This window comes from Haemaphysalis longicornis, unplaced genomic scaffold, assembly GCF_048455015.1.
Source record: "Haemaphysalis longicornis isolate Haplotype H1 unplaced genomic scaffold, Haemaphysalis longicornis Haplotype H1 scaffold_1, whole genome shotgun sequence".
Lineage (NCBI taxonomy): Eukaryota > Metazoa > Arthropoda > Arachnida > Ixodida > Ixodidae > Haemaphysalis > Haemaphysalis longicornis.
Genome location: NW_027526203.1, coordinates 131,720,723 through 131,733,626, shown reverse-complemented (window position 1 = coordinate 131,733,626; position 12,904 = coordinate 131,720,723). Strand labels below are relative to the sequence as shown.

General features: G+C 49.0%; 1 protein-coding gene across 3 annotated transcripts in view; it reads right to left on the bottom strand.

The window, feature by feature from the left end:
* Nucleotides 1-12,904, bottom strand: part of LOC144180153 (uncharacterized) — a 164,628-nt gene that overhangs the window by 87,810 nt on the left and 63,914 nt on the right. For all 3 annotated transcript variants that reach the window (XM_077708543.1, XM_077708547.1, XM_077708552.1), the window contains one exon: nucleotides 10,336-10,412. In XM_077708543.1, coding sequence (XP_077564669.1) covers nucleotides 10,336-10,412 — 77 coding nt within the window. The remainder of the gene's footprint in view (nucleotides 1-10,335; nucleotides 10,413-12,904) is intronic.

The following is a 12,904-nucleotide window of genomic DNA, read 5'->3' as shown; positions in this document are numbered from 1 at the left end:
GCTATCATAAAGTTTGACGCCCTTTTCTTAATTGGAGCCATTAAAAAATCCTGAAAAGGTCTATACGGCAAAATCCAGCCGGTTGGATTACACTACTCGCCATGACAAACGCCGGTCTAGCAGCCGGCTGCGGCGGCCCTCCTACTGCGGGACGCTGGCGCGGCCGATGGTGGGGCTGCCAAGGCAGGGCAGCGCGTCCTCGTTAGCTGTGGCACGCTCCCTATATGAAAGTTGAAATTCATCTATGATTCGTATACAGATGATTTGCATTATTGTATTGTGTGTACCATCTTGTCAAAATTTTCTGGACCAAGGAGAAAGTTCGCAGGCAGCAAAAAAATCACTGTACAAGGTTACGTCCCGTGGAGGCTGAAGGGTTTTATGCCTTTGGAAAACTAGAAAAAAACCTTTATTTTTACTGTCATCAAATATTTTTCTCACATTAAAAGGTAAAGCTTATTCTTTGAATTCTTTGTGGTCGAGAAGGCCTACAAAGTTTTGACAAAAGGTGTACATCTGTTGTAAACGTAAATTGGTGCGACTTAGTGTACAGGCCAAATTATTGTGCTATTTCTCTTGTATAATTTGTTGAACGTATGTAACGTTTTTTTTGCATTACCTGAAAGTGATAAATTTGCAATACTGCTTTTAATACTATCCAACATTTTTGTGCACCGTTTGTTGTATGTACCATGGCTCCTGGGCCTTGTCAAGCTGCTGTTCGCAGCTTTTAGCTCAGGAGTCCGTCCTGTGGTTCTTCTGACAAATTAAGATATGAAATATGGAACATGAAACCCACTAGCCCAGAGCACAGTTTTTCTTTCACCAATGAAGTTTTTCATTAAGGAAATCTTTCACTAGCTGCGTGTGCATTGTAGTGGGCGACACACATCAGCGTCCCGTATATAGGTGAACGTATCCACCCGCAGGGCAGATGGAAAGCAGAGTTAGGGGCACTGACACAAAAATTTTGCATCTTGTTTTTTTTTTGTTGCGATAAGTAGCTAGTGACCTACTTATAACCTGTAGAAACCTCATTTGCTTCAGCGTGCGACGGTTGTTTAATTAGAGGCATTTTCAATGCGGCCAGTCGCAGTTTCGGTTTCAGCGAGTGCCGCAAAACGATGGATTTTGTGGATTTTGTGTGAACAAGGCTGACCACGTGACCGTCGGAGGGATATCACAGAGCAGAGCCGCCGTAGCACTGTCGAATCCGCATCGACGGCAGTTTCTGCGAATGCCCCCACGTACTGATCTCGTGAGGCGCTTAAATAAAAAGCGACCGTGGATGTGACGCAGGCGCTGCGAGTGCAAATGCTACCGCGGCTAAAGAACGACGCGCGACGCTCGAGACGGTGGGTGGCAAGACGCGCGCTGGGAGCAGCCGACCGGTCTGCCTACAGGTCCGCCTACAGATGTGTTCGGCTTAGCACAGCGGCGGATATTCGAGTGCCGCTCTCGTAAGCGGTGCAGATGACAATTTTTAATGCAACCCGCCATCGTATCTTTAACTCCTTTCTCATGTAAGCCACCATGGTCGGGACTTGGAGACAATTTCGTGCAGCGGTAACAAGTTATCACTCGAGCTACCTGCGCCGGCCTGGGCCACTTCGCGGCCGTGGCCGCTGCCTGCACAGCGACCGTGCGGCTAGCTCAGTGGGCTTTTCGTGCCTCCGGCGCGTTTTCGCACCCAATGGTAATAAACAGTAATAGAAACAGAGTGCCTGGAATCGCTGTAGAACTTTGGTCGCGGCCAGCTGCCCGATGAGCTGACGAAATCACGGCGCCTCCGCCGCCAACGATCGGGTCGTTCGTTCTCGAGAGCAGAAGCTCCGCCCTCCGGCCCTCCGATTGGAGCGGTGAGCCGGGCGAGCAGGTGAAAAACGCCGGCAGTGCGGAAGCGGCAAACACAAACTCGTGACGTGTTTGGATATTGTTTATTTACACAATATCCTCGGGATGTCGATTGCGCGTGGTCCTCTGCTGGCTGCTCGGTTGCGTTTCGCACACTTTAAAATTGATTTTAAATATGCTGTAGGCTGTATTCGCCGCTGATATTTTGCAGGTGATGTATATGTGTTCCCACCAATCTATCTCCGAAGTATGAAGAAGAAGACGAGGTGACGCGCCGCTACTACTCTGCGCTTCGCTCCGTCCCTTTTCGGCCCTATTTGTGGTAAAATAAGCCCTACAGCCCTGAAGCCTACTCCACTGGACGACACTCCATGCCAGGAAGCTGTTGATATCACCTTTAAGGTGGGCGCAGTTACAGTTTTTGTGCCTAACAAGAAATAGACCTTGCACAGCGGTGTTTAGGCTTAGCGACCCGGGCCGAACGCTACAGCTACGGCGGCCCCGCTCACATCCACCGGGTGCCTGCGTGGCTCTACGCGGCCCCGGAGCTAGCAGACTTTCTGCGCTTCGCAGTTATCATCACTATACTCCGAGGCATTTCGATCCGCCCTAACTGTGAAGATGGTCCAACTCTACCGTGCCGAGGAAGATGATTGGCTCACCGTCCTCCGCAAAAAGCAGCAGCCAAAGAACCAGTCCACACTAGTACTCCGCCCGCAAGACGGTTTCGTCCTAGCCACCCACCGACCCGCGGCGCTCATGATGGCGATCGAAAGCGCAGCGAATCTTCTGCAGTCGGAAGCAAAGGCGATCTACGTCGACGTACCTCGCCACCAGAACATTGCTGTGATCAAGTCCCTTCGCGACTCTGCCACCGAAAAGATCGTACGAATCACTGGAATCTACATCGGCGGCCAAATTCGCAGGGTTCGTATTTATGCCACCGCACCAGAAGACTCATGCCGAGGCATCGTTCACGGAATCGAGGCCGGTACATCACCCGAAGAGCTCATGCAGAACCTCTGCGCCCCGAATACGGACGTTCTCAGCGCCCGAATGATGGGGAGGTCGGAAACAGCACTCTTGACGTTCAGGGGCACGTACGTTCCCCGTTTCGTCCTCTACCACCGCGCCAAATATGACTGCAAGCCACACAAACCAAAAGCTCAATTCTGCTTGACCTGCTATGGCATTGGCCATCGAGCGGACATTTGCCCACAAGCCGGCGTCATCAAGTGTAAGGCCTGTGGCAGCCTGCTAGACACACCAGATCAAGAACATTCGTGCAAGCTCTGTTGCGCCAACTGCCAGAGGGAACATCCAGCGGACGACCCCACATGTCCAGCCCGCGAACAAGCTGACTCCGCGGCATCCAAGGCGGCGTATCTCAAGAGAGTCCAGGCTCGAAAGAAATACGAGAAAAAGCCCGAAACGTCCCGACAAGTTACTACTGAGGGTGAGACCATTAACAAACACGACAAGTCCAGGAGCCAGGGAGCCGGCACATCACTGTGGAAACAGCACACAAGCAGAATGCCGGTGAAGACAACAGCTGTGGCAAGCCATGGCAGGAGTGGCAGCCGCGCCTGCACTAACGGTAACCGGAGAGCACGAAGCCTCAGCCTGCGAAGAAAGCGCCGCTCGGTGAGTCGGTCAGCCTTGCCTCCCATCAACCCCTCAGTGCACAAAAACACACGCAAATACACCACACCCACATGGCAGTCAGACGCGTACAAACGAGCGCTCCTCTGCCCAAAGCCAAGCATTGCTGAGTCATTGAGACGCATTCCCGACGACACACCCATAGCTCCGCCTACTGAGTCGCAAACCGCGGATACAAACATAATGGACACTAGCGAGGTCCCCCCGATCCAGAATAGCGAAGAGGAGTCTCCCCGCCGAACCTCTTTGACACAAAAGCGTGAACTGGACAATCCCCCCAGCAAACGACAGTGCGCTGTCGTCGTTAATAACCAAGAACTCGACTTCTCGGAGCTCAAGACCCAAATCAGTGTAATCACCGCTCAGGTAGAGGCCGTCACGAAAGCGGCAGAGGAGTTGGAGAAGAAAACAGAGGCCCGTTTTATAGAGATTGAGCAGAAAGCCGAACAGTCAGCCTCTCAACTAGCCCTAATGATGGAAAAAATAGAGCAATCGCTGAAAGCCATACAGCAATCGCAACAGGACATCCAGAGACGCTTAGATGGCCTGGAGTCAACACCCTCCTCGGCACACCGTTTTACGTCACCCCGCTCGCATCCCTACGCCTCAGAGGCCAACCAGCGCCAGCGCACTCTACACACCAACAATGGGGACAACTAGACCACAGGTGACCTCGAACATTTCCGCCACACAACCGTGCAATAACCCATCAGATGATATTCTAGTTTGGCAATGGAACTGCAGAGGACTTCGAACCAAAAGAGGACTGCTTCTCCAACACCTGCAAAATGTTTCACGCAAGCCCGACGTAATACTCCTACAGGAAACAATGACATCAGCACGTGTCCCTGGGTACCAAACATTTGATACCGCGGACATACGGGACAACACATGCAAGATAGCCACACTAGTAAACAAATCACTAACGGCCACCGAGGTGCACGCGCACGCCGACGACAGCCTGCACACCGTAACAGTTGAAATTATACCGCAGCCTACGAAAAAACGGAGTAAGCCGCAGACAATATTAATAACAAACCTGTACAGTCCGCCGCGGGCGTATAGAGCAAACTTCAATCGAATATTTGAGAATATTCCAAATAAGCGCGTTGCGCACCTTATCGGGGGTGACTTCAACGCTCCGCATGCGGCATGGGGGTACAGCCGCATCACTGCGAAGGGACGTAAACTCGACGCGCTTGTCAACAAACACGGGTACACTCTGCTCAATGATATCAATCAACCTACCAGAGAAGGAAACTCGGCCGAAAAGGACACAACCCCTGATCTTACCCTGTTCAAAGGACAGTACACATGCCAGTGGAGCAACTCCCACGAGTCACTTACAAGTGACCACAATATTATCGAAACTCGCGTCCAAGTAGCCAACCTCAAGCGCCGGAGAAAACAAGTCAAGATTACAAACTGGCACAGCTTTCGCTCACAGCAAGCGGAAGAGTCACCAGTCAGTTTAGACGCATGGATAAATGAATTAAACGAGAGGCTCGTAAAATGTACCACCATTGTTCAGACAACAGAAGAGCACCCGGACATCGACCCTCATCTCTCATCTCTGGGAAGCCCGGAGGGGACTCGTGAAGAGATGGAAGAAGAATAAGCACAACCGCAAGCTCAAAGCCAGAATAGCTAAACTATCTGTTGCAGCACAGCAATACGCTCAATCTCTCACACGAAACAACTGGCACTCACTGTGCGAACGTCTCAGTGGGAGACTTGGAATGCGCAGCACTTGGGCTCTCCTACGGGCTCTCATACAACCTAATGAGACGAAGGCGGATCAAACCAACGCCGTCCTCCGTCTCTTGCATCAGCAGGGCGTACAGCCCGATGTGCTGCTCCAACAGCTCGCTGCCAAATACCTACCTGCCGCAGACGCGCCACGTTACAGTGACTACACTGGACTCCAGCCAGACGACCAAGAAATCGAAGCCGACATCACGGTAGCGGAAGTCCGAGCAGCGTTACAGCAGCTAAGGCGCAACACTACTCCAGGTCCCGACAAAATCACTTACAAATTACTCCGCAACCTAACGGACAAGGACTGCGAAACACTAACGGGATATATCAACAGCGCCTGGCAGACAGGGCAACTCCCCCAAGCCTGGAAAACAGCGAAGGTAGTCCTCATCCCAAAGCCTGGGAAGAAGCTTAGCTTAGACAATCTCCGACCAATATCCCTCACGTCTTGCCTCGGCAAACTGATGGAGAAGATAGTACTCGACCGGCTCCACAGACATCTAGAATGCACGAAAGCCTTCCCTCACACATTAATTGGTTATCGAAAATCTATATCTACACAAGACTGTCTCCTGCAGCTCAAAGAGGACATCCTGGATGACCCTAGCTCAGCGCAGATGCGGGCAATACTGGCATTAGACCTATGTAAAGCTTTTGATAATGTCACACATGACCTCATCCTACAGAACCTAGAAAGCACGAATTGTGGCCAGAAAATGTACAATTACATTAGAGATTTTCTTCGAGACCGCAGCATAACGCTCACCCTCGGACCTTATGAATTGAGCATCCAACAACCCCCAAACAGAGGCACACCGCAGGGCTCCATCCTGTCTCCAACGCTTTTCAATCTTGCAATGAAAGATCTGCCCAAAATGCTCGCCCGCATACGTGGCGTTAAACATGCCATTTATGCGGACGACATAACAATATGGACCAAGGAAGGATCCCCGGCTCAAATAGAACAGGCGCTACAAGAAGCTGCTGATGCAACCGCAAGATACGCGACCCGGGGCGGCCTCTCTTGCTCACCCGAGAAATCCGAATTCTTGGTGGTCACGAGGCACACGGCGCATCAGAAACAAGAAGAACTGCACATCACCATAGAAGGCAGACCAATTCCCCAACGCTCTCACATCAGGGTTCTGGGTCTCACAATCCAGAGTAATGCCAAAGCAACTATGACCATTCGGAAGTTGCTAGATCAAGGGACACAGGTGATACATATGCTACGCCGCATAGCCGGTCGGCACAGGGGAATGCGAGAGGCCGACCTTGTGCGACTCAGCGCAGCGCTCATTGACTCCCGTATATTGTATCACCTCCCATATCAAAATCCCACCAAGACAGAGCTCGAACGCATAAATGTAGTTCGAAGGAAGGCCTTAAAACAAGCACTAGGAGTGCCACAATATACATCGACGCAAGCGCTCCAGGCCACCGGAGTCACCAACACACTGGAGGAGCTCCTAAGTGCGCAGCGCCTAGGACAGTTCCACCGACTACATAGCACCGACCAAGGCAGGGCCATCCTGCAGGATCTTGGCTACTCTGCGGACCCACCATCATCCGCACCGCAGGAAAAAAGATGCCTCTCCCTTGAACACCGAGCAAGCATCACCATCGCTCCCCTGCCAAAGAACATGGACCCCGACCGGCATGCTGAACGGCGCCACATCAGGACCAACGTCCTCTCGAAAACGCTGCAGCGCCTCGGCCCCGTCAAGCACGTTTACTACGTTGACGCACATCCTGGGGAAGATGAGGGAGGCATCACGGCTGTCGTCGGACCCCTCAACTACGAACTAGTCACGCTTGAACCAGATGTACATGATATAGACGACCTAGAAACTCGATCTATTGCACGAGCCATATACGCCGCTACCACCCATATAGTTCGTCCGGAAACGCCCATCATCATCGTCACCGATTCGCAAGCCGCCTGCAGACAATTGATCAGAAATGATCTGCACCACCGCACAGCCCGCCTCATCAAAGACGCGCTCGACTACAAACCGTACAAGTTCCACATTATTTGGACTCCTGGGCACGAGGGTTTGGCAGGAAATGAGCGGGCACATACGCTCGCCCGAGCAACTATTTACCGGGCACCTGACCGGCTCTCATCAACCTCAAGCGGTACACAGCCGTCCTTAAGTGATGCACAGCCGTCTTTTAACCCGCGCGAATACCTCGAGTCTTTTCGAGCGCAGCGCAAGGTACATCCCTCCCCCCATCGTACACTCACAAGGCGGCAGTCCGTCCTCCTCCGACAGATTCAGACAAACACATTACCCACTGAACATCTCACACATCGCTTTCGAAATTTACCCGGCACCCCTACTTGCTCGTTCTGCGGAGGTTATCCAAACATATTCCACACAATATGGGCCTGTGATCGACATCCAAAGTTGACCCCCATCCCGAATCCAACTCTAGCATCCTGGGAGGCAAGTCTGGCTGACCCCAGCGCTGCGACACAGCTCCTGCTGACGTACAGAGCGGAGGAAGCCATGGCCACGGCTTCCCAAGACGGCGCCCTGGACTAAGGGTGCTCAGGAAAATAAAGTTTACTTCCTTCCTTCCTTCCGAAGTTATCTCGCCTTCAAAATTTTGTGTCAGTGCCCCTTTAAGATATGAAATATGCAACATGAAACCCACTAGCCCAGAGCACAGTTTTTCTTTCACCAATGAAGTTTTTCATTAAGGAAATCTTTCACTAGCTGCGTGTGCGTTGTAGTGGGCGACACACATCAGCGTCCCGTATATAGGTGAACGTATCCACCCGCAGGGCATATGGAAAGCAGAGTTCACCTCAGGCTGACCCCTTTGCTCTTCACTCATTGAAATTATTCCTCTGTCTCATTTTTATTAATTAGGACCGTGTGATATTAATTTTATGCCGATGCATATACCGATACTGCATTAGTATCATCTGTAGGGAGAAAATGGGCATATGTTATCTATCAGATGCATACATGCTAAGGTCATAGTGTTACTTTTAGTGTTAGTGTTACTCTTCGCATATACTGTACCCAACATATTGTACCCTGAGGTTAGACATCGTCTTTCACTATTTGTCTTGCCAATGTAATTCTTTTCATCTAACGCTTTCTAAGAACTCCCAATGAACACATCAATACCACAGCGATAGCAGTAGCCAGATTCTTTTTCGGTTGTGGAGAGCTCCTCCAATGAACCAATATTTTTATCTTTCTCGTTCTTGTCGGGGAATATATGGTGAAAATCGTAATATTTTCTTTCTCACCTATTTCTTCGTGTTGAGTGGTGTTTCTTTTTATTTTTATTCTGTTTGGTGCCTAATAGCAACGCGGAATAGGATGGTGTGGAGAGACCAATAATGATGCACGTTGTAATTGGGCTCCTAAATCATTCCCCTTTCTCCCAAAAATGGCGCAAAATTATTGACAGCTTTGCGTTTTAACATTTTTTTTGCGATTCCATTACCCTTTCGGGAATATTACAGTTTTGTAGTCTTTCCTGTATGGTACGCTCTGTTAACTGCACCAGTGAGCGTCCCGCTCGGAAGTAAATTGTGTCCTGGTGAAAATTGTGTCTGGGATGCTAAGACACGAAAAAAAATTATAACAACGTTTTTGCTTCTTTTGGGGGAGCGATTGCCATTTCTTCATATCTTGATTTTGTTGACTTAGCTACTCAGTGTTGATTCAACAGCTATCCGTAAGCCCTGGACCCCTTACGTGCTAAATTGTGCACATAAATCATCCCACTTAATAGGTAAAATTAAGGACAAATCTATAGTGATTCTTCCCATCTACCAATATTTTTGGCCAACGTGCTCCTGTTGAATTTTCGGGTTGTAAGTTTTGATCTACTTAGGACGCGGGTTCAGCGAAAAAAACGAGTTTCCTGTTTCTTGTAAATATTTCCAATCGGTTTTGCCTATTTCTTCACGAAAATATGCATGGTAACTTACATCGAGATTCTTTGCGTATGAGGCCTGTGCAGAAGTGGACAGTAGACAACCTCTTTCACCTAAGTCCATTGGACACAATGAACCCGTACTACGATAACTCATGGGGCAGAAACTTTGAAACTTACTAAGAGCCTTAAAAACTCGTGTTTTTTTAACGAGGCATGAAAATAGAGGTCATAGTAAAACCTCTCGGTTGGAAAAGAGGGCATTTAATGAGAGAAAAGTCTCAGGTGGAAAGCAATTCAGAATAAGGGAAAGAAGCATATGCTGAAGAGTGACCATCGGCGTACCATACGAGTGGCAGACTGGGAAAAGGGGGAAGGCAAGAGCCCAGCGAAGGGATCAAATAGAAAAATCGGGAATAAAACAGAGAACTAGGAAACCCTATTGTAAAAACAGCTATTCGCTCCCCCCTTTACTCAGTTTTTTCAAAGGTGAATAACTTTCAAAATTTTATCCAACCACCTAGAAAAACACAGGATTACAATCATTAGCAACTCGAAAAATGCTGCAAATCATTTTGTAGTTGCAGACTATATGAAAGAATTCGTGGCATTGTCCTAATGATGGTAACACAATTGGAATAGATAGCCTGAACTAGAACCATGCAGAAAAAATATCGTCTTACTTATCAAACCATCTATTAATGGTGTTTGCTTATGCAGACTGAAGGATAGCCTGCTGCCATTAGCCAGCTGGGCATGAGTCAGAGCATGTACGAACTTACAAATGTCTGGCTCATTTGTGCACTTATACAGTGACTGTTCGGATGGCGCTGTTCAGTGGTATATGATGGAAACTTCCCCTTTTGGGAATGCTGTTCATCCGTAGAAAATACATCGCCACTGTGTGTTCACCTGCCCGAAGCCGTACTAATTTCTTGGAATTATTGCATTCGATTCGAGATAGTAGGAATATTCCAAAGAGATCGGCGTGGTAGCGCCATAGTATACTTTATAGCAGCCTCTCATGTTAGAATATCGAAAATCAGAGAGTTCCTGTGGCGTATTCCTACTTGAAATTTGTAATTCAGTCATTATGCATCAACTAGCCCAAACCACCCTCTAACGCAGTTGTAATTTGTCTTGCAGTGATTTTCTCACCGGATGGGCCGGTGATCTGATGGACATGGAGGGACTTGAAGGGCTTGAAGTGGCACCCTGTTTCCACACCTCCGTGCCTGCGAGCAAAAATTCGTGTGAGGGGCGTTTTTTCATAACGCGCTGTTAACAAATCGGCATTGTCTGGGCCGCTTTCATCAGTCGGTGGCAGTCATTACGACGAAAACTTGCTTAAGAAGACCCTTCACTCCCTCGTCAGTAAATCATGCCGGCTGGAAGAGAAATGGATGAATAAATGAATGGGAGACAAGTACGGTGACCCTACGACACCTCTGAGGTCATATAGAGCCTGATTCCCATCCAGTCCAGTTCTTCACTGCGCCAAATCTTCTACAACCACGGACGTACTCATTCAACAGCGCGTGTTATGTTGCTGTTGTGGTGCTATAGTGATACATGAGTGTCACCCTCAGTGGGGTATTTAATGATGTGTCAGATTGTTCGTGCTTACTGTTATAGAGTATATAAAAGCGGAGGCAAAGCACCCTTGTCCCGTCGTCGTTGAGCTTGTACTCAACAAGGACGCGATCACTGTGCTGAGTTTCCCATTCTTGATGAACTGCTTAACGGGGCACCGTCTTTTCTCTCTCGCGTAACATCTAACCGCAGCTCCGTGTTACTGCCAAGTGTCTACGAAAGTGGCGGTAAAGGCAGAGTGTCATCTGTTTTCTTCACTCTAGCAAACACTGTTCTCTGCTTTATACAGGCTGATTTGTACTGCTACAATAAACGTCTAGATTTAAAAAAACTTTGCGATGGTCAGCAGAAAAAAAGTGGCCAAGGGATTAAAAGCAAATTTAATTCATGCAGCAGGGTAACTTATTTGGATCGTTGGTGTTCCATTATTGTTGACTGCGTTTCGACTTACAAGGTACACACAATTAAGCATGGGAAATGAATGGAGCCTGGAGGACGAGCGCAAACTAACAACTCAGATATTACAATTGCAGTATTTGCTTAGGGATCAAAACACGTACAAAGTGCTGCGGTATACAAATGTAAAGGTGCATAGTGTAGAAAACTTTCGGGGATGCGTGCAGGCGAATAACGAGATAATATGGCGTGACGTGATAATATGACAAGCCCATCTTTCTTTTCTTGAGAACCGGTGTATTTTCTGTGAGACGCCTTTTTTTCGGCTCTCTCTCTTTGCTGTCTTGCTGTGGGCTTCTTTTTATGAAATCAATTGGCGTGAGCATAATTTCGCATGAGCTCATGGATTCGCTATGCTGGAATGATAAGTGAAAGGCTTCCCAAATTTCGCGTGCGGTTTTGTTGTGTGAGTTTGCCAAAACTGAAGTTTTTTCAAACAATGAGCTGCACTTACAACTCTTGTAGTGCTGCGTCAGATTATTTGAAATGGCTGGTTCTAAACATGCGTCGCTGTATTCTTTAAGCCTCTTATTGGGGCATCTTCCTTTCTGAGTTCAGTATTTCCGCAGTCCAGAGGAACAGTGCACAGGACATCCACTTCACATTTAACATACCTACCTAGTTTCATGCCGTGTTTTGCAGTCATCTTTCGTGGCTTCCCGCTCAACGTTCGCTTTCTGGCACATTTGTTGTAGATTTACTAAAAGACAACGTTAAGGTCATGCCCGGCGCCTATCTTCTTAGTTTACGTGGGGCCTGATGTATGTGTGAGACTACAACGTGTTTCTAATGAGAAGTTCAATGGTAAGGTGTTCAATAGGAACGTGTAGATGTTGAACGGTAATGTGTAGGCATAAAGCGTTGAAAAGTGTGGGCTTTCGTTGCCGCAGCCTAAGCACGCAACACGTATCATAAAGAATGATATTCTACGCCCTTGTCGCACTTAAGTGGCTGTGGTCCATTTAAAGTGTGCTGTGCCCGCCTGCATGTGTGCCCGTGTGTCTGTACACGCATGCATGTGTATCACGGAGCAGGAGTATATATAGGAGGCGAAGCGGCTAATTTCGCCAAGCCCGGGCGCGCGGCCAGAAAATGTCACAATAAAATCAAGTGCGGACTACAATGCTTCGTAGCTGCGAAGCCGAAAGAGAGGGTGGCGGAATTTGATGGAAGAAGTGATAGCGAGGTCATCGCTAGGTCCCGAGGCAGCAACGCAATGGCCTTCGTTGTTCCCGCCGCAACCTTCCTCCTCCCACTTCTGATGTACACGCCGTGAAGGTACTTACATCCCCACAGCGCAGGCTCTTTCCCTCCCTTGCGGCCTCATTCTTCATCATATGACCCAAACTGGCACGCCCCAAGGTCTGTGTGTGGTGCCTATCCTGACGTAAACATATTTACTGGAATTGTCTTCCCGCCAGGCGACACCCCACTTTCTTCATCCCCACCTTTTACGGCCTCACATTTTATACTCACGGGAAAGGTGGGCCGATCCTCCACCGCATCGTCGCCCGATCCTCTAGCGTCGCCTCGCCCAGCACATTGCTCATCTGCGGGGAACTGACTCCCTCGGAGTACCCCCTCTAAGTGCGTTCCCGGCCCACCAAAACCTCATTCTCGGGAGCCCGGACCTGGACTGCTTCAGGTAAAGCTTTGTCCCTCTCGTTGTCTCTCCCAA